At 29.8% G+C, this 27,634-nt stretch overlaps 1 protein-coding gene across 1 annotated transcript in view; it reads right to left on the reverse strand.

The window, feature by feature from the left end:
- Positions 1 to 1,907: 1,907 nt before the first annotated feature.
- LOC112694246 (neural cell adhesion molecule 1-like) overlaps positions 1,908 to 27,634 on the reverse strand; it is a 173,560-nt gene continuing 147,833 nt past the window's right edge. The window contains exons 4-8 of the mRNA XM_025569649.1: positions 16,441 to 16,581; positions 15,277 to 15,420; positions 8,595 to 8,758; positions 7,234 to 7,519; positions 1,908 to 3,733 (exon numbers count right to left, since the gene is read on the reverse strand). Of these exons, the coding sequence (XP_025425434.1) occupies positions 3,513 to 3,733; positions 7,234 to 7,519; positions 8,595 to 8,758; positions 15,277 to 15,420; positions 16,441 to 16,581 (956 nt within the window). The 3' untranslated portion in view covers positions 1,908 to 3,512. The remainder of the gene's footprint in view (positions 3,734 to 7,233; positions 7,520 to 8,594; positions 8,759 to 15,276; positions 15,421 to 16,440; positions 16,582 to 27,634) is intronic.

The raw sequence follows: 27,634 nt of genomic DNA on the forward strand, positions 1-27,634 counted from the left end.
CACAACGAGTTGTTTTTTGAGCGTTTTATAATTTATTAACGACTTGATGGTACTCATCTATTGTGACCATCGTCGTAATTTTTCGGATACCTATCGGGTAGTTTGGGCGCGGTGGCTATAACAGACCAAGGTATTTAATTTGGATAATTTATAGATATATATGTGTCTAGTAACTAATCTGGTGGTCATTTACGCGAGTTGCGTGATATATACTGTTGTAAAATATCAGTCATAAATATATAATAAAAAACAGTAATATTATAATATTTAGTAATATTTATTTTCAGCTCAATAACCTCATTTTATCAATTGCAGCATTAACGGTTATCGGGTAAAATGATATTTTTGTTTCCGGAGCGATGTTTGGCGTATTAGGTTCTATATTAATCAAACAGGAGAAGGATAGTTCGATGGAATTTTCCGTTTTTTCGAGGTCGGCAAACACGGTTTCATATACACGCGCCGGAACCTTACGTTTCCAGTCGGAAAAAGCCACTGTTAAATGCAATTTCTTCATCCAGCGGCTCAAGTGTTTGAGGTATAAAATATTCGCAACGTTAAATATATTCCATACATGCATGTACCACTTACCTACATTAAGTTATTGTTGTCGACAACCTCCGCCCATCGAAAACGTTACGTGCGTTTACTGTATACGGTCGAATGAGAAAATCAGAGACGTGCATCATTGGACGTCGGATCTGTCGGGGTCGTAAAAACGGCTTTCTTAATTTTTCATTTCAAGAACGGTCATTTGTTGCAATGCACACTTTTATTATCGGTATTATTATTATTATTATTATTAAACTGTTAAAATATAAGGGAAAAATACCGAACTAAATCAAACACCGGCTGGCCATGTTGTACAGTATATAAAAAATTGTAAAAGCCAATTTCGTACCAAATGGAGTTTTTTTTTTCATCACACGAACATATTTTTTATTTATTATAAAGTGCGTAGTACATCCATTTTCCTTCTCGACGCACCGGTGTACGACGTGAACAAAATCGTAATAATAATAATTATGATAATTGAACACGTGTATGTGAATACAATATTATGTAGATATACCGGAGTAATGGAAATTATCAATAATTTCGTTGTTGTTTGGAAATACACGTATTAAAAGATTGCATTATTTTATGTACGTTGTCGTAAAAATAATATTAACATTTTCCCACGTTAATAAAGTGTACAAAGGTATTCAATGTGACCAGTTACAATTTTTTTTTAAATAAAACAAAATATTATAAATAAATATATTTACTATAAAATTTTTAAAATTTTATTAATTTTATTTTCATTTTAAATTTGACGATGTAACTCGTGCTCTAAAAAGATTGTACTGATCATATTAATATCTAATACCTACAACATGAACCTCAATCTGTCATATTTTCAGTAATGAATAAAATATTTGAAAACAAATACAATATGTGCCTACATGTGTACTGTAAACCTACTATTTGGTCACTCGCTCTACGATAATTTTTCACCAAAGTGGCTGGCCGAGGAAAAAAAAGGTTTGACATCACTGCTCTACGCTGTGCACACTATATGCAGTGGGGCAGAAGGTTTTTCATAATACACAAAGTACAATAATAGTTATGTAATATATTAGTGTACATAAATATACATATATTATTTTATGTTTAATCCTATTAATACACTAAACATGTATTTTATAAATATATATGTAGAGATAATAGTATAATCGTAACTATAGTACATGTAAAATATAATATTCGGTTTATAATATTTCGATATTTACAATAACATAATATAATATGATATAATAGTATAATATTATAATTTATATAGTAATAATAATAATAATTAGGTGTAGTAAATCCTTAAACTCGGAAATATTATAATCATCATAATAATGATGATAATTTTCTTTCGATTTTCAAACGTAGCGGAAGTACAGCGAAGAAAATAATATAAAATTTAACATCAACAAAATTGTTGGTAACAGCGGATGTAATATAGCAGGAGGCGGTCGTTTGCAAAAAATTAAAAATAAAAAAATAATATAAAAAAATATAACACTGATTTCACAATAATATTAATTACGCGACTATTATTATAAGTGTTTCAAAACAACACGTGTAATACCTACATCACATACATATACATAAACACATATATATGTATATTTGTGTTCGCATCATTTTGCGCAGTGCGGCGGCGGCGGTGGTGGTGAAGGACTCGTTGAATTATTATAATGCGTACCCGCCACGCGCCGAGCCGACGACGAGAACTTTTCCGGACAAATGGACATTGCGACAAAAACCCGATGGTTTCGAGCACGCACCCATTATGTTTTAATACGCAAATAATAATATACACCGTGAACACCATCTACAGGCTTTTCAATTTTTCGTACTACGCGGTGTTTTGGTTCAAATAAAAAATGTTAGTAAAGTACAATCTGCGGACAAAAATGATCCTATAGGGAGCGCCCACCTTTAAATTAATATTGAAATCTCGTATCGTGAAATATTTTTGTCAAGTACAAACTGATTTCACGATGTTCGTTCCTGTGAGTAATCATTTTCGTGCCTCCGATGGATGAGATTTTATCATACAAACTTCGTGGCGAGCGGTTTAATTTTCGTAATGCACGTCGTATCGTACACGATTTCAACCCTTTTTTAGGAGAGCCATTTGTACAAGATTTGGCTATATCACATGCGCATGCACACAAAAACTTTGATGTACTTAAATACTACTTTAGATTGTTTTTGTTTGTAAATATATATATATTATGTACGCAAATGCGGTTTTTTTTTTCTATTAGTTTATTTAGTTTATTGAAAGCCTAAAAAATCAGAAATGTGCATAATTTTGAAAACATGCGCATTAGCCGGAGAGTAGGTAATATGATGATCAAGTAATTTCAAAAGACCAACATATGGCGGTAAATAAATTCAATAACTACACAGTGTAATGAAGAAAGCACAGTTGTGGAAATGATATTTTCTGATGAGCAGGCGTTATTACCATATTTTGAACCATTGACTGAAAAATGTCGAATTACCTCTATTTAAATTTGTATCGATTACGATGGTGTAATAGGGATGGCTATTTGTTTCACGCACAGATTAAAAAAAAAAAAAAAAACTGTTTACGGTTTGTTATACACAAGTTAAGGACTAGGATAATATTATTATCGTCGTGCAGCAACAATAATACGACGTATACGAGAGGAAAAGAAAAATAAGCGATTGTCTGGAGTCGTACAGAATTGGGAATGCCCCGGTAATACTGACAACGCCTGGGATCTATGAATATAATATATATGTATATATGTATAAATTACATACATGTAAATATACAATATATTGTTATGAATGCGTGTGGTCGCGTTCTTATACAGATCGTAAATATCTATATAATGATATATAATATGTATATACGACGTCGATGGTGTACGCGAATGGACCTATACAGAAGCTGCATGACGTATTATAATTATATAGATCTATGGATAGAACTGATTTGGGGTTTACAGTCTGGCCGCGAACAAGGTGGCGGCGGCGACGATCACGAACGAGCACTTTCTTACGAACCCGTCGAGTAGTGTCGGCGGTGCTCCGCTGTTGATAATCACCGGCAAAGTCCGGACCACAATGGGCTCGGTATACTCGCTGTACCCTGCTCGGTTCCTGGCCAATATCTTTGTGGTGTACTCGGTGTCGGGTTTCAGGTTGACCAGCGCAAACGGACCTGGAAACAATGCGGTGGTCAGATGGTAATTATTTATACAAAACACCGAAATGTGCCGATTTCCACCAACGGAATGTAATTGTCATATTTAAATCGGGAGGGAAGTCATTGGGCCAACGACTGAAGAGCCGATAGCAGTTACTATTGTTATCCGTTGTCGATAAGATTGTTTCTTTCAAACCACTTTTCTCCGTGGGCCATCTAATAATGCGTATGCCATGCCATTTGATTTCTAATGTTTTATATTTGTGTTTTTTTTTAAATTTATTATTTTTAAATTTTTTTTTGATAAGAGATTTATAGTGATATAAAATCGAAACGAGTGAAGGTTTAGGACAAGGGTGACCGACCTCAAATGTTTCGCAGAAAGATGAAGGAGAAGAAAAAGTAAAACAAGATTTGTAGTGAAACATTTTTTCTTATTACAAAAATTGCTTAGTATAATCACATGCACTCACATCTACTTTATTATTGAATCATTTTCAAATATATTACTGTAACATTTAATCTTACAAGATTTTTTGGTAGAAGTCCAATGAATATTTGTATTCTATTATAATAAGGAAACACGAAGTGCGATTAATATATTTAGTTGGATTGGGAATCTTGTTAACTAGTACATTTTAATTATTTAAATGTAATATTTGTTTTATACTTGTGCGGCAGATTAAAATCATTGTTACGTTTGAAAATTGGTCAAAATCGCTTATGTGGGCTGACTCTGTAGCATACGTACTGGTTGATATAAAAGATTCTCAAAGATGAAAAACAGGGAACAATATTTTTTTTTAATGGAATTATATTTTATTTCGTAAAATGTAAATAAATGAGCTTTCTGGCTAATAAAATAAAATATTGTTTTAATTTAATAAAAATGTATTATATATATATATATATATATATATATATATATATATATGTATATTTAAATATTATACTTTACAAAATATTTCTTAATACGGTAGGTTGATTTTGAAATAATGTAACTTTCAAACCAAAAACAAAAAAAAAAGTCACATGAAATTTGGGAAAATTAAAAAATTTAAAAGCCTTTAAATAGCACAAATTTCATTAAAATAGCTCGAAAATGCGAAATGTCTTTAACTTATGAACTGTTAATACTTAATGAAGATTCATTGAAATATTTGATTTTGTGAAAATTTAATATTTTTATGCTCATAAATCATTTTCAAGACTATTCAAATTTTTTTTTTTTATTGGCTGTAAAGGAAATAATTTAAAATATCTTTTATCTAATTTCTAAGTATAAAAAAATATACCATGAATAATAAACAATGGTATAATTATAGTTTTATATTGTAATTCAGTGAAAAATACATAACTCTACGATTATTAATTTTTAAGGTAAAAGTAAAGATTTAATTTAATCAAAAACCGGTAAACCATACATTTTGCCGTATTCTACAACTTTTTGTCTGTTTCTTTGTAATGTTTAAGAAAACTGTTGGAAAATTTGTAATATTACCTCTTTTCAAAGTACTAACGAGATAACATTTTTAATCATACATGTTTTATACTTTTGATAATTGGGGTAATCCTTCCGGTAAGGTTATTGTAGAACTCATGTACATAGACTTAAAATAAAATGATGCATGATAAAATAATAAACGGTTATTAGAAATAAATGTATTGAATATTGTTTGAAATTTTAAATTTTCCATAATTTGTTCTGCGTTTTTTAAATTATTCTAAAAACTATTGAGAAATTCAAAAATTTCTTTCCTAAAAGTACAAATTAAAACAAATTTTTTATGTATTTTACTTATTTTGTGATGATTGGAGCACTACTTCTATTCGAATACACAGCAAAAAAAAGAAAAAAAAAACACACACAATGGTAAAATCAATACATTACAGAACGAAAAATAACCATGGTCCAATATCCGAATGTATTAATAATAATATTTTTCTGACATTATCTTACTTCAAAACAATTATACTTTAAGAGTATCTGTAAAATATTACGCCTCCCGTCGTACAAAGGGACTAGTACACCATTAAACGGAGCGTTGATACTGTCAACACTAACCAATATATCAACCATGCATATAAATCTTATAAATTTACTTATCTAATACATTGTAGAAGCTGATCTCTTGACTAGAAAATATATATATAATTATATAAAATATCGATAATACAAAATTAGAACTCAAGATTAATAATTACAAATTATGATAATAATTATTATTATCATAATATCAGTTAGCCCATTGTACATATCCTTGTACCAAAAATATCATATATTCGGAAATCTACAAATTGAGTCAATATTTATCATTGTTAACGTATTATGTAGTTGTATGAAAAAATATAATGATCTCGATAAATTATAACGGATTTAATTTAATAAAATTCGATTGGTATCTTAGTAATAATTTTTTTCATTTGGTCACTCGTGACTTTGTACTCGTGTTGTATACATTGTGTCGCATCTCGTTAATGTTAACTTGCATTTATTCTTTACAAACGTCACTAACAATGAAGGTTGTGGACAGTAAATTAATTATAAATTGATAATATGTGATGTTAATAACTATAGTTCATGAAAATCGTTTTCATTAGAAATGTGAAAGCAAGATGTCACAAAAAAATATCTAGAGACTCCTTAAAAAGTTTTTGAAATGATAGAGCATTGATAAACTGTATCGTCTATCGATCGTGTAATCTGATTGCCCGATTTATTATTCGAGCTGCCGTGCATCAATCTATTAAATTTTCAGCCCAATATCGATATCGCTAGTGAAAACCTCAAATCAAATATTAGAATACTATACAAACAAATATTTCTATGTATAAAAATAATGTAAAAATAAAATATATCGTGTATTTTAATTATATTTGCTTATAATTATCTATCAAAATATATACTGCATGTATATTAATAGTTATTAGTATTATTACGAAAACTAAAATTGTTTTCGATTTTTATTTGTATTTATTTCATACATATTTTGATTTAGTAATATTTTTATAACATACTGTTTTTTGGAATTCTATAGTTCACAGTTTAAATGTTATGTACATATATCTAATAGTAAATCAAAACTAAACGAATTTGTTGAATGTATCATGTCATATTGAAAATAAACATAAAAATGCACATTTATATATATCTATATAAATTTATTATTTTTATTTGTGAGGTGGACTTTAAAAAAAAAAAAAAAAAAAATGTCTAAACCGGCGAAGTATCCCGATTCCAGGTATGGTGGTAATATTCTTTGTACCGTATGAAAGTGTATAGCAAAGCAAATATTTTTGCCAGTCGACAAATTACAGCGGACGGCCGCGAGGCCATGAAATATAGTTCCATAAAGTTTGCGTTCGCTCCTTTAACCGCGATAATACTATTGGCTTGCACCGGTATAATTTACACACTAGCACACGCAATGCAGTGTTGTCTATAGCTACAGTATATTATAATTTTATTTCGGCGACGGTCGCGGTCGGACGGAGAGTTGTTGTCGTACACGTACCTTCGGTGGTGTTGAAGTTCATCATGTTAAAACTTTCGAAAGTCTTTCCACCCGGCTCCACGGCTCTCGTCACGTACTCGACCCTGTAGCCAATCAACTTGTCATCTTCGTCGCCGGGCACAACTTGCAGTTCGATGTAGTTGTCGCCGATACGCGCCACCGACAGACCAGTGGGCGTTTTCGGTTTGAAGCCCTCGATCAAGTTGAACCGTCTGGTGATTTTGCCCAGACTGTTAGCTGCCGTGCACGTGTACAGTCCCAGTTTTACCGGTTGGTTGAACGTCACCTGAAACGAGCGCATGCAAACATAATCACAATATTATAATATTAGATATATATATACATTACATATATCTGTGATTATATATATGTATATTGTTTGCACGTGTGAGAAAATGTGTTATGATGACACATGCACTGAAATACAGACGTGTTAAACGTTGTGGTGCGTGTCTTCGCCCCCTACATGGCGATTGCGTTTGTATTTTGTGCGGTGAAATTATGTACACAAACAGGGAGAGAGAGGAAGAGTGATACTTTTACGGATAGAAGATTTACGATTTATGCATATATATATATATATATATACCATGATACGTGCGAAGTATTAAGCGGTTTTACGCTCTGTGCGTGTGCAATTGATTATTATTTTATATTATTTTACACCTTCACAATGTGCTCTCCCGGTATGGAATACCCAACCTCGGTACCGCATCACTATTTAGAACGTTATAAAAATTGAGGCCAATAGTTGTTTATTAATGGATCAATATGTTGAGATGTTTGTAGAATCGTCGATAAACCGAAAGCAAATTGCCTATAATACGCCCTTCTTATCCTTTAACTAAGCTAAGAAACTGTGGTCCGGGCAGATTTTCTTTTACTTAGAACTGAACAATAGGATTGTGCGAGGAAAGATATTTTCGTACATATAGATTTCAAATAATCTTTTTAGATTTCAAAATATATATACTCGTATAAATGTAGAAAAATACCTCTGGTGGGTCCATTCTTTGGCTACCAGTATATAGTTACGATTGCTGTTATTAAACAATGTTAATAATAGAATTGAAAAATATAAAAATATGTATGTTTAATAAAGATTCTTACCAGCCCATATTAGAAAATAATTGCCCAAAATATAAAAACTTTACTTGAAATTTAAGATATTCAATTAGTTTACGTTTTTACCCATAAGCATGTACAATTTATCGAATTTTTAATGTATCTTGCATAAAATTATATTTTTTTGTTAAAAATTGTTTGTAAAATACGAGCGTTTAGTTACACAGAAATTAATAACACTTACAGAGTAAACTTTCCTAATTTGTTGTTATTGTATTATTTATATATATACGTACAATGTAGTGGTCTGATGGGTTGGTGAACTGCTTATCGTTGAAACTCCACGACATGTCGGCCGCTGGTTCAGCAGAATTCTGACAGGTTAGATTAACAGAATCTGATTCAAAAACGTATAAGTCTACAGGATCGCCTTCCATGTAGCTCAGGAACACTGGTTTGTCTGTACCCAATCAAAATAGAATCGAACATTAAACGCAATATATTATATGCATACAGTAAATCTATTGGATATTAAGGTAAGTATAAAATGGAATTTTCAACTGTATATAATAGCGAATATTTGATATTTTTGTTTCGACAAGTACTTCAGCAAATCAGCAAATAGTTAAGGTCGATATATATATAGGGCCGTCATTAAGGGTACAATGTCCCCCCCCCACATTGAATGACCTATTTATATAGTCGTCAATCATCAATACATTAAGTATTATTAGAATTCTAGAATTTTGTTTTAGAAAATAATCGACAAATTTGTGTGTATATATATATATATATATATATATATATATATATATATATATACAACCCACCATCGACACATGTTAGCATCGGTATTACCTTTACTCACAATGTTTGATTTTTTTTTGTCACAAAATTTATTATGTATTAAATATCATATTTCCGTTGATGACATCCTTTTTAGTAATGGGAATTATTCGAATATTTGAATATTCGAATATGAATAAATATATCGTAAATAATTAGAATATTCGAACATTCGAATATCAGTATTCGATGTTACAATACAATACGAAACGAAAATTATTCGTTTAAGTTTTCGTGCAGCATAAAACGTTTAATAATAATATTATATGGCTTATGGTGCATAAAGGCCTGCGAGAAGTGAATTAGAAGCCACCGATATTTACTATTTGACAGGGCGATTAAAATACAAAAATAAAAATTGTGCAAAATACTCGAATATCATAATTAAATTATTATTAATCTATATATATATACATAAATGGAGCCAAAAATGTATAACATTTCATCAATTGAGAACGGCTGGGCCGATTTGGCTCAAATTTTTTTTGATTTACACAATGTACAGAGACAATATACAAATCATGAGTGACTGGCAGAAAGAGCAAATTTAGTAGCATAAAATGTGGACGTCTCACAGTGGGAGGAATTGCATTTCTAGCTGGCCAAAAAATTAGCACCTATCAAACAAAGTTCGACACTCACAAATAAATATTTTTTTTATTGATTTAATATGCACAAACATTTTCTTACTTTAATTTTAATAACTTACTTCAATACTTATCTCGATATAGATAACTGTTTAGAAAATATAGTTGAGGCAAGTAAACATTGAAATTATGAAGTTAGATAATATGACAAACAAAATAATTTTATTTTTTAACAATAAACATTTATGTAAGAAATTTAAAAAAATGCATTATTTTCAAATATTTAATTTATCTGATACTTAATCGGATAACAAAAAACTTAATAAAAATAAAAAATTCAGAATAACTACTACTTATTTTACTGTTACAAGTTTCTATTTCTTTCTGTTCTGAGCTTTCGATATCAAGTAAATTAATGGCTTCTGGAGGTAATTTAGTTTTTAATTTGTTAAGTTGTGTTCTTAAACTCGTAACTAATAGATCAGATGACACTAATAAGAAATTAAAAAGATATGTATTTGTATAAATACGTTATGATTTTCGAGAATGATGTACTCTGAATCGATTATAGTTTTTATTGCTTGCCTCTTGGGCATCTTCCTTTGACTTTCCCTTGCCTCTAAAGTGGAATTATTTCGCTTATAATAATATTTTCAGGTTATCATCTATCTTTAGCTAACTTAACTCTATCATACGAAGGATATATATCAGCCTCATGTTTTTAGCACCTAATCTAGTTTGGTGATACGAATTTTTAGTCATGCGAGTATTAATGATAAATGCTACATCCTTATCATCTGTGTAAGAACTATATTTATTTTTCACTTTATTTTTATAAAATTTTCTAATCTTTATAACACGTTGAGGAAAATACTCGGTTGCGTGGGAAACAAGATCGAATGCAGCACGTTTTTCTAAACATACAATGTCAATTTTACTGCACAGATTCATTTATATGATGAAGTTATTTCTCTCAAGTTTTTTATTTGTCTGCGCTTAGAACGATTACTTGACTCTAAAAAAGATTAACGTGGCCTATCAGAACTTGTAAAAGGTTCATATAATTCTTTACATTTCTTCAATAAAAGAATTTTAAATTCTAAATCCAACCACATCATTTTTTTTAAAAAAATTTAGTCAAAAAGTGATTTGAGTCTTACTATTTCTTATTTAACTTACTACTAAATTCTTCAACTTTTTTTAATACATAAATCAAATTTCTTATTGCCTTCTAAACTCCCACTTTTCTCCCAGCCTATGAGTTTTGTAAGTAATCATTGCGTTTCGTGATTCATAAGTACATGATGCAAAAACTTTATTTTTCAAAACTTCAAATAAACAGCGATTTTTCACGTTGCTTCTTTCATCTAGAAAAATATATTTATTTCAATAAGGAGCAAATTGGGGCAACTTATAAATGTCATATTTCAAAGTGTATATATATATATTTATATATATATATATATATATAAGCTTAAACTAAAAAAAAATTCACACCTCTAAGAGTCTCTAAAAAAAATGTCTACAAAATGAAAATTAAATAAATTTGAATTTCTTTAAATTCATGATATCTATGAATTTTTATTACGACATTTTAATTAATAAATAATACTTAGAACAAATGTAACTTAATTATTTCTATTGGTTAATCTATTTTTGATTTAGCAAAAAACAATTAGATTTTTACTTATGAAATAACGACAATGGACAAACTAAAATGAAAACTGCGTGAATAACAAGCGATTACCATATGATACGCTAAATTCAATAATCTTTCAGTACTTTACCTACTCCTATCAGTTCATTAATTAACAATTATTACATAATGTGATATATTTGCCATCGTCATATCAGTGGCAACAAATATTTCTGGACGTAATCGTTAATCACCATATCTAAATTTTCTATTTTTGCCAGCTAGAAATGCAATTCCTCCCACTGTGCATCAACGAATTGAATCTTAAAATACAACATTTTTTACCAGGAGACTTGGTGTCATACAAATCTACTGATACAGTTTGCGATGCTACTGAAGCTGTAAATTATTTAACAGATTTTTTAAACTCATTGGATTTACCAGGCAAGCCATCGCATAATTTACAATTGAAGGTTGGACATACGGTTATTTTAGTTCATAATTTAAACACACCACGGTTGTGCTACGGCACGCGATTAGTCATTAAAAAATTAATAAAAAATGTTATCGAAGCAATCATTTTAAACGGCAAATTCCGAGGTGAAAATATATTATTACCGCGAATCCCTATTTTACCTACAGATGTGCCAATACAATTTAAATGCCTTTAATTTCCAATTAGATTGGGATTTGCAATGACTATCAATAAGTCTCAAGGCCAAACGATGTCTGTCTGTGGCTTAGATTTGAGCACATCGTGTTTTTCACACGGATAATTATACGTGGCGTGCTCCAGTTTATGTTGGCGAAAAATGGGATAGTAAAAAATAATGTACACTCTGTTGCATTAAGGGATTGATATTGGTTTTTACTAATATTGTTATGATTAGCAATATATATAATTTTTAAGGGTCAATTTTAATAAATTATTAAAAAAATAAATGTTTGATGTTTTTTAATTTTTCTATTTCGTCACCGTTCACAGCACTCCATACTTCTTCCACTTATATACTACATCCTTACACACTTATATTAAATTAGTTATTTTTTCTAGCAAAATATTCTCAAGAAATAATTTATATGACAACACAACGTTTGTCGGGTCAGCTAGTACAGTATAAACTGTAAATCACTATAGCGAGCATCGCTTAGAACGAGATACTGCTTACAACAAGCAAAACGTTAGGTCTCGGCACGGCAAATATGAATGTATGTTAAAATATACGTCTATAACGAGTATGGTTATTACGAGTTATCGGCTATAAAGAGTAAAATAAAGCCAACTACGAACAGGTACCTGCAAGATAAGAACTATTTTCGTATTTAGGTCGATTAATCGTTGACGTACATTATTTTTAGTTGTGTAGATATGGATTACTTACAAATAATAAATAGTATAAAAACTTTGTCATGGAAAAACGGATATAACAAATGAGGTATCGTAGCATCGAATATTGATATTCGAATAATTCAATTATTCGAATATACATTACATTACTAATTCTTTCATGATACTTCCATAATTTAACAAATTGTTATTAATGGTATATTTATTATATACCTAAATCTACGTATATATTAAATATGTAAAAACCAAATTCATAAGTAACATTATAAATACAACCATGATATTGGATAGGAGAAACAGTTTTTTTTAATAAGAAATTATTGATAAGCATTTTAAATTAAATTGAAATTTCAAATATAAATGTAAAAAAAATGCATACTTTGTTAACCCATTCCATAAGATAGGGTTGTCGGCACTGGTGATTGTTACGTATTTTGACTACTATTGTAGTTAAATGATATGCGCACTAGTGTACGTTACACAAGATTCCGGTCGTAATATATTATCCGTTACAAACGCTAATATATTTTGATATAAATTGGATTGGAGAACAGTAGCAAACCATTAGAAAATGTATTGTATGAACAAACGTACCCCAACATTTGTGATTGTCATTATAATTTGGCACATGTAACCTTTAAAGCGTACGACATATGTCAGGTAGTAGTTTCGTCTTACTCAAAACAGGCGAGAGACGTCATAATAAACACGAAACATTTTGATATGGAACAAACTGTTTCATTTTTTAAGACTAAAAATAATAAAAAAAAAAAAATGCAAATTTCATCCACAGCCATACTTTACTGAGTAGTAAAAATAATTGTTTGCTATAGTGTCCGCTTCGGATTTTGGATGAAAGTGTATTCCGTAGACGAAAAAAGCTGATTCAGTAATATTAAACCTTATCCTATACCACAGGAATCAGGACGTAAAAACGTATTTTCCTTGAAATTTCGTCGGTAGTTTTTAAAATTATTTTTCAATTATAATACCACGATGTGTATCTATTTGAGAACAAAATGCAGGAACTTGATAAATCAAAAAAAAAAAAAAAAATTAAAAATACAAAAGGACAAGTAAACAGGTTAAAAAAAAATTAAAGATGAAAACATTGACAAGAAGTACCTTAGTTACGAATACGATAGCGTATTTTGGGTTCATGCATCCATAGGTAATATAATTGCGTTAATAATTATAAATTAATTAATAAATGTTTTCGCTGGGGCTTCTTTCATAAAGAAAAAATACACTTTTTTTTTACTTCTAAATTGTCACTTATAGTCAATGTTCTTATTGTATCAAATAATATAGGTTGTACATAACTAAGGTCCATGTTTTATGCAAATGTTATTATTTAACAATATACTTAGAATAATACTTTTTCTTATTTTGTACTATTTTGTATTATGTTTTTTGTTATTTTGTATTTTATTATCTGAACTGTTTGCCTTACGGTCATTATCAATATGTATATGTTAATATCATCGTTTATGATGAAATAAAAATAAATAAAAAAATAAACAAATGACGATGTTTCGTAATGTGCAGATTCTTACGGTTCATTTGTATTCTTACATATTTTGCATATTTGAGCAAAAATTTCCGTAAATTACATATTTCTATATAATTGCACAAAATATGCATATTTTATACATAATAAAATTTATATGAATTAATGAAAAACATCGTAATGGCATTTTGATGCATACATTTTCTTTTCTTTTTTATCATCATTTTATACCGTGTTTTACTCTTGTAAAAGTTAAAAGCACTAATTGTCATCGCTAAGGCCCATTGATAGGCAAACGTTCATTGAAATATTCAACAATATTTTTTGTATGAAAATCCGAGCCTTAAATATAATACATAAAAATAAAAATAAAATAAAATTGTATTATATTGTTCGAGAATTAATAATACTGTGTTTCTGTTTACGATGGCGTATTTCGGGTTCATGCGTTTAAGGTAGTATATTCATACTATATTATTTCGTACACTGATGGATCATTATGTGGTACATGCTTATCTATTCGCATATATTTTCACGGTATGACTAATATTAATATTTTATTATCTGCCATTGCAGTACGAAAATAAAAGAAAACTGACCGCGAAAAAAAAATACACTTAATTTTGTTGATGTAATTCTTGTACATTTCGTTGTACATAATACTATAAATATGGTTATAGTGTTTATACATTGCGCTATATCGATATACACATAATACATAACATTACATGTATAATGTTTTTATAGTAAAATAACATACAAATAATATGACAAATGACATGCACCTATAATCGTTATTATTAAATTTGCTGTCGGATTCAGATCGAAATAAAATATTTCGCACAATCTAACAAAACGTCGACTACAGTATTCAACGATTATTTTCTAAAACTATTGTTTTATTAACAATCCCTAGTTTTCTCTTTCCCCCCCTCTCTCACTTTCTCTCTCACCTAATCTCTATCTATCTCTCTTTTACATACATACATCCCTCAGACATTCATGTACCTAGTTATAACGTTAGAATAAACACATTAAAATATATACTCACGTCGGACTTTCAAATTGATCTCTGTGCTACCGGAAACACTCGACTTGCTAGTGGTCTCGAATGCTCTGCACGTGTATTTACCTGCATCCAAGTACGTCACATTTCGTACCAACAAACCACCCTCTTGGACCGAATACTTTCCACCTGCGAACATTGATAATAAAAAATTATATAGTATTTCTAACGTTTGACAGTAAATTGCTTTCGCTTATAATATACATAACAAAGTTAAAGTTTGTATAGGAACATATTTCGTTATTCAATGATGTGATAATAAAATATAGGATGAATAATAGTTATTAATTTAATTATTACCCAGTAATCGTATAATATTGTAGAATAATCAAACGTGCACTTAAATATGCATTGTAATTTATTTCCAGGTAGTAATCCCAGGTAGGTAATTACCAGTTGAGTTAATGTAAAAAACAAATTCAATATAATTTATTTAATCGAATTTCTCGAAAAAAAATATTATTTTTTCCCCTATAATTGCTTGAACTTTGTCACTAGGTACTCTAAAAGTAATTAAAACAATTCCTTCTAAATTTGATTTATATCTATTTAACAACTCAAATATAATAAATTTATTTTAGTGTTATAAGAATACATAATACGTACACGGATACAGTTTATACATTCAATTTGACATTTTTTTCTTTATTAGTGTCAAGTAGATATAATTAAATATATGATTAATTTCTTTGAGCACATCACTTTTTGTATAAAATATATTTTTCAACTTTAACAATCAAGTTTAAACCAAATCAAATATATCTGTACCTACATATATATATATACATGTATCGAATAAGTTATACGTTTATGTTATAATAGTACTACGTTATCCTGCATAACTAACGCTAATTAAATATGTATGATTATATATTATGTCACACTAATATGTATGAGACACGTTTTAGTGTAGAATAATTATAATCCTCTATTAGCAAATATAATTTTTGTGTAATTTAAGACAGTGTGGTATGAATAAATATTCAGTATCGGATGATTGAAATGCATAAGTAATCCTTTGGTGCATCATTCCAATAGATACATTGTATAATATGAAAACATTTCCACCATTGAGATATTACAATGCCAGTATAAAGGTAGAAGTTTTATTATATATCATCAAAAGATGAATGTATAGGTTAAACTTACTAATAGTTTTTTCTTTAAAAGTCTGATCGTTGTGCGTCCACATAAATGTGGGGTTGGCGTTCCCCTTCACTTTACACGTGATGAAATAGTCCGTGTACTCGTCCGTGGTTTGTTCGGCGGGCGTATCGAATTCCAATATTTCTACAAACAAAAACCGTGTGTTAGTTCTATTAAATATAACAATATACACCACGGAGTAATTAAGATACGGTATAATACCGTTGTTGACAGTGGCGTAGCCAAGGGGGGGGGCTAAGGGGGCTATAGCCCTCCCCCCATGGGCCGTGTTTATATGTATAATGTATCTTGACTATTTAATAAAATCAATGGATGCTCGTTTTAATCAAAGGCTTATTGATGTTATGCCACTTGAAGGACTTATTCCGGCCAATTTAAATATGAATGACGATAAAAATATTATAAAACCTACTAAAATATATGTCCAATATCTCCATGATGATACATCATCTACAATCAGAGCTGACCTGTTCATATGGAGGCAACAATGGAGTCAAAATACTATTCCAAAACCGAATTCTGCTCTTGATTCACTCTCTCATCGCACCAATTTTCAACCTAACATTAAAATACTTTTACAATTATTCACCACGTTACCAGTTACCTCTTTCACTCCGGAAAGAACGTTTTCAGCACTTAATCGCTTAAAATTTTTTTTAAGAAGCACCATGTCGGAAAACAGACTGAATGGGTTAGCTATGGCTAATATAAATAAAAAAGAGTAATTCGATGAAAGTGAAATAATAACTGAATTTGCCAGAAATTCACCTAAGAGGATGCAGCTGTCAGAGTAGAGCAAGTGACTGAACACTGAAACCAAAATTATTATTATTAATATAAATTATATATTAATAAATATTTTTAAAACTATACTAAAATGTTTGAATTACGTTTAGAAACTTGGTGGTAAATGGTGGGGGAGGGGTTAAGGGTGAATTCTCATATCCTCTCTTACCTTACTTATCCAAAAAAGTGGTTAGCCCCCCCCCCATTTAAAAATCTTGGCTACGCCACTGGTTGTTGACCTAAGATACACGAGGTAAAACAAATGTCGAGCACATCAAACATGAAACGATTCTTTAAAGATCATATATATATAGGTACTCTAGGACTTTAACACGTATATATGTTCGAATATAATGAACACACACACACACACACAGTTATATCGATTTTATCCGGTAGAATGATTTACGAGGTCGCGTCACTATTTTCATTACACGCGACATTGCTAATCCTAATTAACTCTATATTTCATTACAGTACGATATAATGTCGTCATCGTAGGTATAAAACAATTTTTAATGCGATTTCTATAGCAGCAGCAGCAGCAGTAATATAGTAGGTGGAGCTGATTCTGTAAGGCGTGTATAATATTTTATCACCGCACGACTGATTAATAAACGGCAGTAAGAAACCAACAAAAATAATCACCGTAATAGAAGCTATAATTTTTATTGTACCGCAGTACAATTTGGAGCTCTTCGTAGAATCATAGTCGAACAAACTTTGAGAGGAAAATTCAAAAAAAAAAATAATAATAAACCAACGCGATTTACTATTCCGTCTTCTATATAATGTATGTGTATATCGGTGAACAATAACCATTCAATAATTGACGATGACGTAAATAGAAACGCGCCTGACTGCAACACTTGACGAGGCATTGATTCTGCTCTCTCTTGGGCGCGTGCGCTTCGAAAATGAAATAAAAAATAAATAAAAAATTATAGAAATTTATATAAAACGTACGCAAAACACCATACTTACGTACTATCGAAAAAAAATTTACAGTGTTTAAAAAAGGTTAAAATAAACCGATATTCGCATATACATACAAATATATGTGAAAACGTGCACAGATATTGTTGATGATTAGGGCCCGGATTTAAATGCACTTAAAACCATACAAATATGCTCTAAAAAATAGCCAACAATGTCCTTAAAAAATGCATTTTACTACAAAAATTACCTTAAAAATGAAAAAATGACATGATTTTTTTATTATTTTGGGCATTATTTAACACACTATTTAGTACATTAAAATCACAAACATACAGAATACGAGCAACATCTGCGAGGTAATACGAACTAGCTCATTATTTGTTATTTGATTGAATACTGGTGACGTTCCATAGTCAATAATAAATTAAGATAAGATAAAAACTGAATCGAAAAATAGATTGACAATTTATGAAATAAATGAAACAATTGACGATTGATGAAAGATTGACAATGTGTAAAAACCCGATAAACCTACTTAAATATTAAGAAAATAATTTCTTTTGATTTTATTTTGTAAAGGCTAAATTTGTTTAGTAAATCGAACAAATATGCATTAAAAACCAACAAAATGACCCAATAATACTAAAAATGCTCTAAAAATGAAAAAACGTCGAAATATGCATAAAATAAAATCTGTAGTTTTGAAACCCTCGTTATATGAAACGAACTATGTTCGTAGAGAGCATTGTGTATGATTAACCAAAAAAATATGCACTTTGCTTTGAAATCTGGGACCTATTGATGGATTTCGGATAAATAAATGATGCATACTTGTTACATTACTCGTTAATGTTGATGTAATGATATATAGACGCTACATTGGCTCTCCTCAAGACCATTTTAATGTGCGTAGTCTGCAGTGCTATTGGTGAATGTTTTTATTTTTATGTATTTTAAATGTACAAACAGTAGCGTAGCAAGGGTATAGTGAGCTGTGCCTACACCAGAGGCCCACATTGAAAGAGGGCGCAACATTGTGCAAAAGTTGTATTTTTATCTTACAGTCAAAATGTTTCCATTATACTTTTTGAAATACGTAGATGTTGTCTATTTCTACACACTATGTGTATGTGATGAAATTATGAAAATAGCACAAGGGCATTTAAATAAAAAATTTATATGAAGGAATTATAGGTGAATTTACCAGTCATAAAGCGAGAAAAGCAAAAATTTTCTAAGTTTAAAATGAGCACTATAATAACTTATAAATATAAATTGTAGACTTAAAAAAATAGTAAAATAAAAGGCTAAAAAAAATATAACATTCAATTTTAATTCGTTAAAAAGTTTGCCAAGGACACTAGAGAGTCTTCCTACGCCACTCCGTACAAATCACGGAAACGTAACACACAAAACTATGTACATAAGTATATATCCAAATATACAAAATTAAAATACCATTTATCGGTTGGGATATATCTTAATTTAATTAATACAGTATAATTAAATATCACTTTGAAAAACATACGACGACATCCTTTTTTATGATTTAGCTTTTTTCATTGAAATAATATAAATAATATTGCTTTAATCTTAAATAGTATATCTATGGCATAATCCGATAATTCGTCTAGTTAATCTTGTATCTTCATTGTTAAAACCAACATCTGCTAAGATATTCTATGTACGCATATTAACGTTCGACTTAATCGTTATTATAAAGACATCTGAATCGTTAACATTCATCAAATTAAGCCATCCATATCGGGATAACATTTACCGGTTCAGAATGTCAACATTCACATTATTTAGCGAACGTTAACAGCTAAATAATATAGTACGGTATATACACATCGATGTAAAAAATATTAGCCGTATACGAGGGCGGGTACACGTTTTTTAACTGAATGCGCCTTGAATACATGAGTGTTGTACACATTGTTGTTGCAATCAATGACATTTGTAACATTGCAGTATAGACCGGTGAACACGGAAAGGGGATAGGCAGAAGTCGTATTATTTTATACATTACAATATTCTCGTATGCTTTCTCAGTGGTTGAAACGATGATCATAGGTGTGTAGACAACATTTTGATTGGGAAAGATCTGAATAACTAAATCATTTTCCCACAGAAGAACCCTTTATAGTCATAAATTTATTTATACAATTTTTATACTTTTTAGATAAAAAAAAAAAACATTTTATTATTAAATATTAAAATTATAAACATATAAATATTAAAATATTAAAATATTTTATTTTTAATTACCATATTAAATAAACAGTGTTATGTTTATATATTCATTGTATAGGAATTCAATCTTTAGGCAGGTATAAAAACATTTCGTGGTGGGCCTTTGGAGCTTCCTTAGTATGTATTTTCGGGAAGAGTAGTTACATAAGTGGAACCAAATGGTGAACACTGTGGAAGAGAATGGTGTGGGCAAGATAAAAGCGTGTTCGCATACGTATACGTATGTGAATAATACATATATACATAGATATATTTACACATAGTTACAAGAGGATTTAGGAACGTTGCGTTTAGGAATTAGTTCGTTGTCCCGTCGCTACGGCGAAAAAAATAATACAAGTAATAATAATAACGTAATACTTTGGGGCGCTCGTAAAGGTGAACGAAATACTGGCTGTGAAAAGGATATAGTGAAGGGCGCATAGCGTGCAGGGAAATTCGTATGGAATTATAAGCTGATTAAAAAAAAGAAAGTAGGAAAAATGAAAATAGAAAAAAAATAAAGGCAACGATTTTAACTTTCGTTATACACATACATTTCGATGAGGCGATGACTTTTGTTCGAGAATTTCCATCACATTCAACACACACACACACATGGCTGCTACTCGCTTTTCTATCACGCGATTTCACTCGAAACACACCGCATGCGTATAAATCACATTTTCTTCTCCCACGCGCGACATAAACGGTTTAAAATAAATGACTCACCCCTACGTCATCGCGTTGGCCTTGCGCACAATCACGCTCTCGGCTCCACTCTGATTGACCAGTCTTAAGATTATATTATTATTATTATTATTATATATATATATATATATATATATAGAAAATGACATTCCGCACCCGAATAAGATTTCAGATAAGAAAAGTATACCAAATAGGCTTCGTCGGCGGTATTCTATTTATACATATATATAGACCCGTTACCCAGTCGATATTCCTTTATATATCCTTTACCGACACGCACGCAATGTTCTTTTTGCCCCCACTCCTAGTAACCGGGTTTTTTTTAGTTTATTTATATCCCTGTTTTTTTTTCATTCTCCTTCTTCTTTTCCCTCTATAAATGCGTCCGTGTCGCGAAAACAGACTGAGTACAGCAGTAACAGCAGTATCACACGGTGAAATACTTTTCAAACTTTTTGATATACTTAAAACGAATGTATATACGCACGAGCACGAGCACATATATTCTCGTATGTATTCACGTGTACGATTATAAACGGTAAGTGTGTATGTGCATTTGAATAATCTGGAGAAGAAAAACTTTTACGCGTAGGTATAAATTTATATATATATATACTATACCACCACCATCACCACCCGACTTGGTTCTTTAATTTCACATGGAAACGGTTCACTTTATATTTTTTGGCGTGTCTTTCAAGAAATTTACTCCGATCTAGAAACGTGTGGAGAAAAAAAGTCCGATAAAACTATAAAACTGTTATCGACTGTTCGCAGTATAAGATCGTTTCGCGAAACTGTGCGTGTAAATACACCTACGTGTACATAACGGATATCTACATGAGTGATACGACGATAACAACAAAAAAACAGCCGATGTATATGTTATACCGTACGAAACACTAATAATCACGCTGCAAGTAATATCGTTTAAAATCATTTTCCAGTTTGAAATCATGTCTGTTTTTGATTTTAAATTCAATATTCAAAATGAAAATTAAACGTACGTTCTATCACGCGCGTCTGCATTTGGGCGGGTGCAATACAAAGTATTATCTATCCTGCCATCGCCCCACGTGTATCAGTGTAAAACACTCGAGAAAATGTCGTGACGCATATTATTTTTTTTCCCTCGTACGCCACATGACTAACATGCACTCGTGTTTATACATTATTCACGTGTGGTGTTTGATTGCGAGTGCGTATACACAGACGCATTAACCGCACTGGCACAACGGTCGAGCGGTTAAATGGACGTAACGTTTAATGTAAAATAATATGTACCGGGTAGAAAAGGGATTGTTTAACGCGCGAGTGTTGCGGAAGGTCGGATACTAAAACATCGTACGCATTATGCACACTTACACGGCGGTAGTGAATGTGCGTGGAAAACATTTTTGAACCTATTTTGCCAATGGGAAATTGCGTCCGGATAACAATGTTTGCGAGACAAGGATTTTTTCAATGGTTTTCAAGCAACATTGTTGGAAGAAAATCCGAAACGTCACGCAAGACGTCATACTTGTTGTCGAATTGATAACACTGTGCAAAGTCATTAATTTCTAATAAAAAACCAGCATACTAAATCAAAGTTTAACATTATTAATATTATTCCTTATGACCGTTTAAAGTTTTTATTACGACAGAACTGGTTAGTAATTATTATCATGAGTGGTGACGATATTTTATCTTTTAAAAACCAATGTTTCTTTAAGTAATTTACACAAAAATACAGCGTAGCCACTGTATTATTTTACACATTTATATCATCACGATACGTCGAAGACACCGAGTGGTACACGCCTCTTGACGATAATGCAACTTTATACTCGCTTCAAAAAATCAACTTTATAGAAAACTGTAAATGTTATGCCGTTCGTTTTTAATAAACTGTGAATTGATTTTCTTGCGCACACTTTAACTGCTTTTAATCACATACGTATAGGTAGACACGCCTGGCACACAGTGCGTCACGGTTTTAACGTCACAAATACCGCAGCAGCAGATATCTCGAAATTAATTATACGCGCACAATTGTTTTTATTCTCTCGTAAACGCATATATACGTATGTTATATCGCTATTTTATTCGGTTTCAATGAACTGCACGTTAAATTATGCTTTTTCTGTTCGAATTTTAATAATTTTAAACGCACGTACGGTGGCGAATTTACCGTGCACCGAACAAAATATTAAATATTATATAACTAGTATATTATATATTTGATCGAACGATTCATTTGCTACGAATTACATACGCACATACGTACACGCATATCCACATACATCGAATTTGATAATTTTGTTGAATATTGGTTTACGCGCGAACCGACGAGGAAACTCCGTGGGTATATTATTAAACCGATGCAGTACACTGCGGTACGTGAGAATTCGGTCGGGTAACATATTTTTCTTACTTTTTTTTAACCATTCATCACAAACTCTCATTCGATTAATAATTCATACAGTGTTAAGCTTTCGACGAAAACTTATTGTGCGATAAACCTAATAACTAAAACCAATATTTGAACATTTAAATTAGATTAGTTATATAATGGTTTATAGTATTACTATAGTTATTACTAACTGATTTAACTATGTTCTTTGAAACGTATCATAAATGATCAGACAACTATTAAACTAAACGTTTATTAGAATACGAATTCTAAATAATGAACGTCTGCTAATTGTTATCACCTCTGAACTAACGCGTTAAATTAATTTACTTGAAAAAATCTTCTGGCAGAGCTACATTTTCCTATTTATGTTGTTTTAAACAAGCGTACGTTATTCGAATAGGGTGTTTTTTAAAAAATTAAAAAAAAAATGCAGGGAAACTATTTATAATTTTTATAAAAATACTTTATTTGCGGAAATTTAAATTTTAAACGATAATATACAAATATTAAATATAATGATATTTGAAATTATTTAAAATATAATTTTAGTAAAAGAATAAAACTTGATTAAGGTAATGTATTAAATTTAAAGTATTTTTATTCAACATTTTAAAGCCACTAAAAATGAGTCATTTTTTCTTAAACTTCTAAACAGTTTAGATAAATACAAATAAAATTGTTTTTTTATATACCAATATATTTTTAGTTATTCCAGGTATCTATTGAATATGATTCTTTCTTAACGAATATTACATGAAAATCTGAGAAAATTTCTCTATTAATCATATAAATAAATACAAATAATCTCGTGAGTAAAAAAAAATTAGATAAAATAATAAATGCTTAAATGTATCTATCGATCCCATTCCCATAAACACGTATACAGCCACCGAGAAATATTTCTTTGCATACAGACAATGTTTTATTTGTGTCGGGATTTTTCCAAATAAATAATATTTAAAAATTATACTTTTATACATTATAAATGTTTTAATAGAGATTACTATTAGACCCATGCACACAAATATTACTCAATACTAATGTTTGTATAACATAAATGGAACTTTTTCCGATACCACTACCGTTGCCGTCGCCGTCACAATAGTCGAAAACTATCGCGTGTGCTTAGTAATTAACATGCACAAATAAAAAGCGCGGCAGGTATAAATATTGTAATAACAGTACACATTATTATTGTATAGGATAATGGTTATTATTATTAAGTATTTAACAACATATTATAGTGCACGCACGAATATTAGGCTATTTTTTGTAACCCGTAAACGTTAATGTGTACACACGTACATAATCATGTGAAAAAAGATAGATATAGTGGGCCGGAATAAAACAAGTAAAATAGTATAATAAAATTAATACTTTTTTTTTTATAATGAGTACACGGTATGTACAAGGTAAATTTTTAAGCTTGCCGTTTTTATGCTCAATAATACATTTCTCATATTCTGATTTATGGTTACCATAAGACTATACTTTATATTTTACAACATTCATATGTATGTTACACCTCTAAAAAGAATATTTTGGCAATATATACTAGTTTTTCACCATTTTTTTTTTTATTTTTCAAAACTTATTATTTAGTTAACTTTTATGAAATATTTAAGTCATATAGTCAATATTTAGACCAGTATTTTCGGAATTATTTAAATTTCAAATTGTATATGTTAAGTATAAAATAATTGAAATATCGATTTTGAATTTTTTGTAAGAAAAGAGAATACAAAAAAAAAAAAAAAAACTTACATATAACTGGTATTTATCAAAATTAGTTTTATCCATTTTTACCTGTATTAATGTATATTTTTGATGCACTAACGCACAAAGTTATGCATAATATTATCATATTTATTTAATCTTGAATGTACAGTGAAACAGTAAAATAATCAATATTCTAACTATCTTATACATTTTATACACAATTTAAATTCAAATTATTTCAAAAGTACACGTCTAAATTTTCACCATCTTAATATTTGCAAAAAAAACATTTATGCTTAAAAATGCATCTTCTATGTATACATATAATACAATATAACATATGAAACTGTACGATAAATCTCTAGTATAAAAATGCGAGTTTTAACTGCAATTATAATATTTTTAATGTTAAACGTTATGATACTATGTAATACATAATAGTATACTAAATGCTCTGTAATATTATATATGAAAACGTGTACACATTTACGAACAAGCTGCAATAAATAGTCTCTTATGCTGAAAGTGCGTTTAAACTATTCGACTAAACCGATTCTTGATTGCCTTATTTTAATATAGTAATATATCGTTACATTTGTAATCATATTTTTTATTTCACGTGAAACAGTTATAGCTTAATATTCCTTGTGCGTATCTCGAGCAAAAGGGTATAATATGACAAAAGTCTCTCTTATAGAACAGATAAATATCAGTTGGAGAATATATTACTATGTAAGTTATTGTATTATATTTATGGATAGAATAAAAGAAACCTGTAGTAGATTTGGAATCGATATGAATACAAACAAAATTAAATTTATGATCATACGCGAGGAAAAAATTATCGGAAATCATATAAGTACTAATCAAACCAGAATAGAAAGGGTGCATCAATACAAAATATCATCGCACAGTCATTAACGAACAATTGGATGATTTGGAAGAAATGCAATGTGACATTGGATAAGTCAGAAGCGTATTTAATTCAATTAGTGCAACATTCAAGAGCTATAACTTATTTTTACACATAAAAATACGACTTCTGAGATGTTACGTGTTCTCAACTTTTTTGTATAGCGCGGAAACGTGAACACTAATCAAAACAATTTTGAATAAGTTAGAAAAAAATTTAAAGTACAGTTGTACTGAAGAATTTTGAAAATATGATGGGCTGGCAAAAATATCAAAATTAAGGTATTGCGAGGAACGAGAATGAAAAAATAATTAATTAAAGGCAAGAAACTCCACTGCTTAGGATATTATACGGAACAAGTGCAGATATATTAATCTTCAACGTATCTAAAAATAAAAATTTAATGACAAAAGATTACTTGGAAGAAGAACATCGAGGCTAGCCAATCTTAGAATATGGTTTCGCAAAAGTTCTGTAAAATTATTCCAGTGTCACTAACATAACTAGTATATCAATGATTATCACCAACATTCTAAACCAATCGGCATATTGAAAAGAAGAAAGAGATTGCATGAAAACATTATTTCTAACAATTTATCTTTTTCAACTAAATGGTTAATGTTCTTCTTTAAAATAATAACAATTTTCCTGGGTGAGATTGGATCTTTCAGCTAGTAATATTATTTGAACTTAGCCTGGAAAATATTCAGTTATACTTGCGACAGATGATGATGTTCCAATTTCACAGAAAATCCAGATTTCTTGAAAAAATATAAACTACTGTCGTATTATTCATAAATTATGGTGTTCAATTATGTTTCTATAATACAATATTATCACTACTTTGTTTCACCTAATGTAGTTATTTTTCGATTTTTATATACATGGTATCGACATTATATTTTTAAACCCAACGAATAAAATTCTGATGTACATAAAAACCTGTAATAAACAGAGTTTTTCAAAAGTTAAAGCAATGATTTACAAATGTGTGTAATGTTTAAGTCTGCATTTAAAAAGTTACCGTACAAAATTCGGTATTACTATGAAATAAATGCATTATCTTTTATTTATTCTATGCAACACGTTCTTCCATGATTTTTTTCGAATTTAAATAATAATAATGAATAATCACAGTAACATTCGGTTTCATGTTAATTATTGAACTTAAAATAAATGAAATGTTATCGTTTAATAATGTTAAATAATATAAATATATTAATAATATTAATGTTAATCGAATAAAATATAATTATGATAATATTTCTAATGCGGAGTGAACCTGAATATTGTGAGTTAAACGATTCGAATTATAAAAAGTATTTCTTGGCTAACTACGTAACCACTTTTAGGTATACGGTTGAACAACGATTTTATTTTACGGAAGCGGGATGTATGAATATTGAATTATTAATTTGGGCAGAGAGGAAACATGAAACACTGTCACCGAACACACAATGCATATAATATTATAC

This window comes from Sipha flava, unplaced genomic scaffold (genome assembly GCF_003268045.1).
Source record: "Sipha flava isolate LNK unplaced genomic scaffold, YSA_version1 126_pilon_pilon, whole genome shotgun sequence".
NCBI classification, from domain to species: domain Eukaryota; kingdom Metazoa; phylum Arthropoda; class Insecta; order Hemiptera; family Aphididae; genus Sipha; species Sipha flava.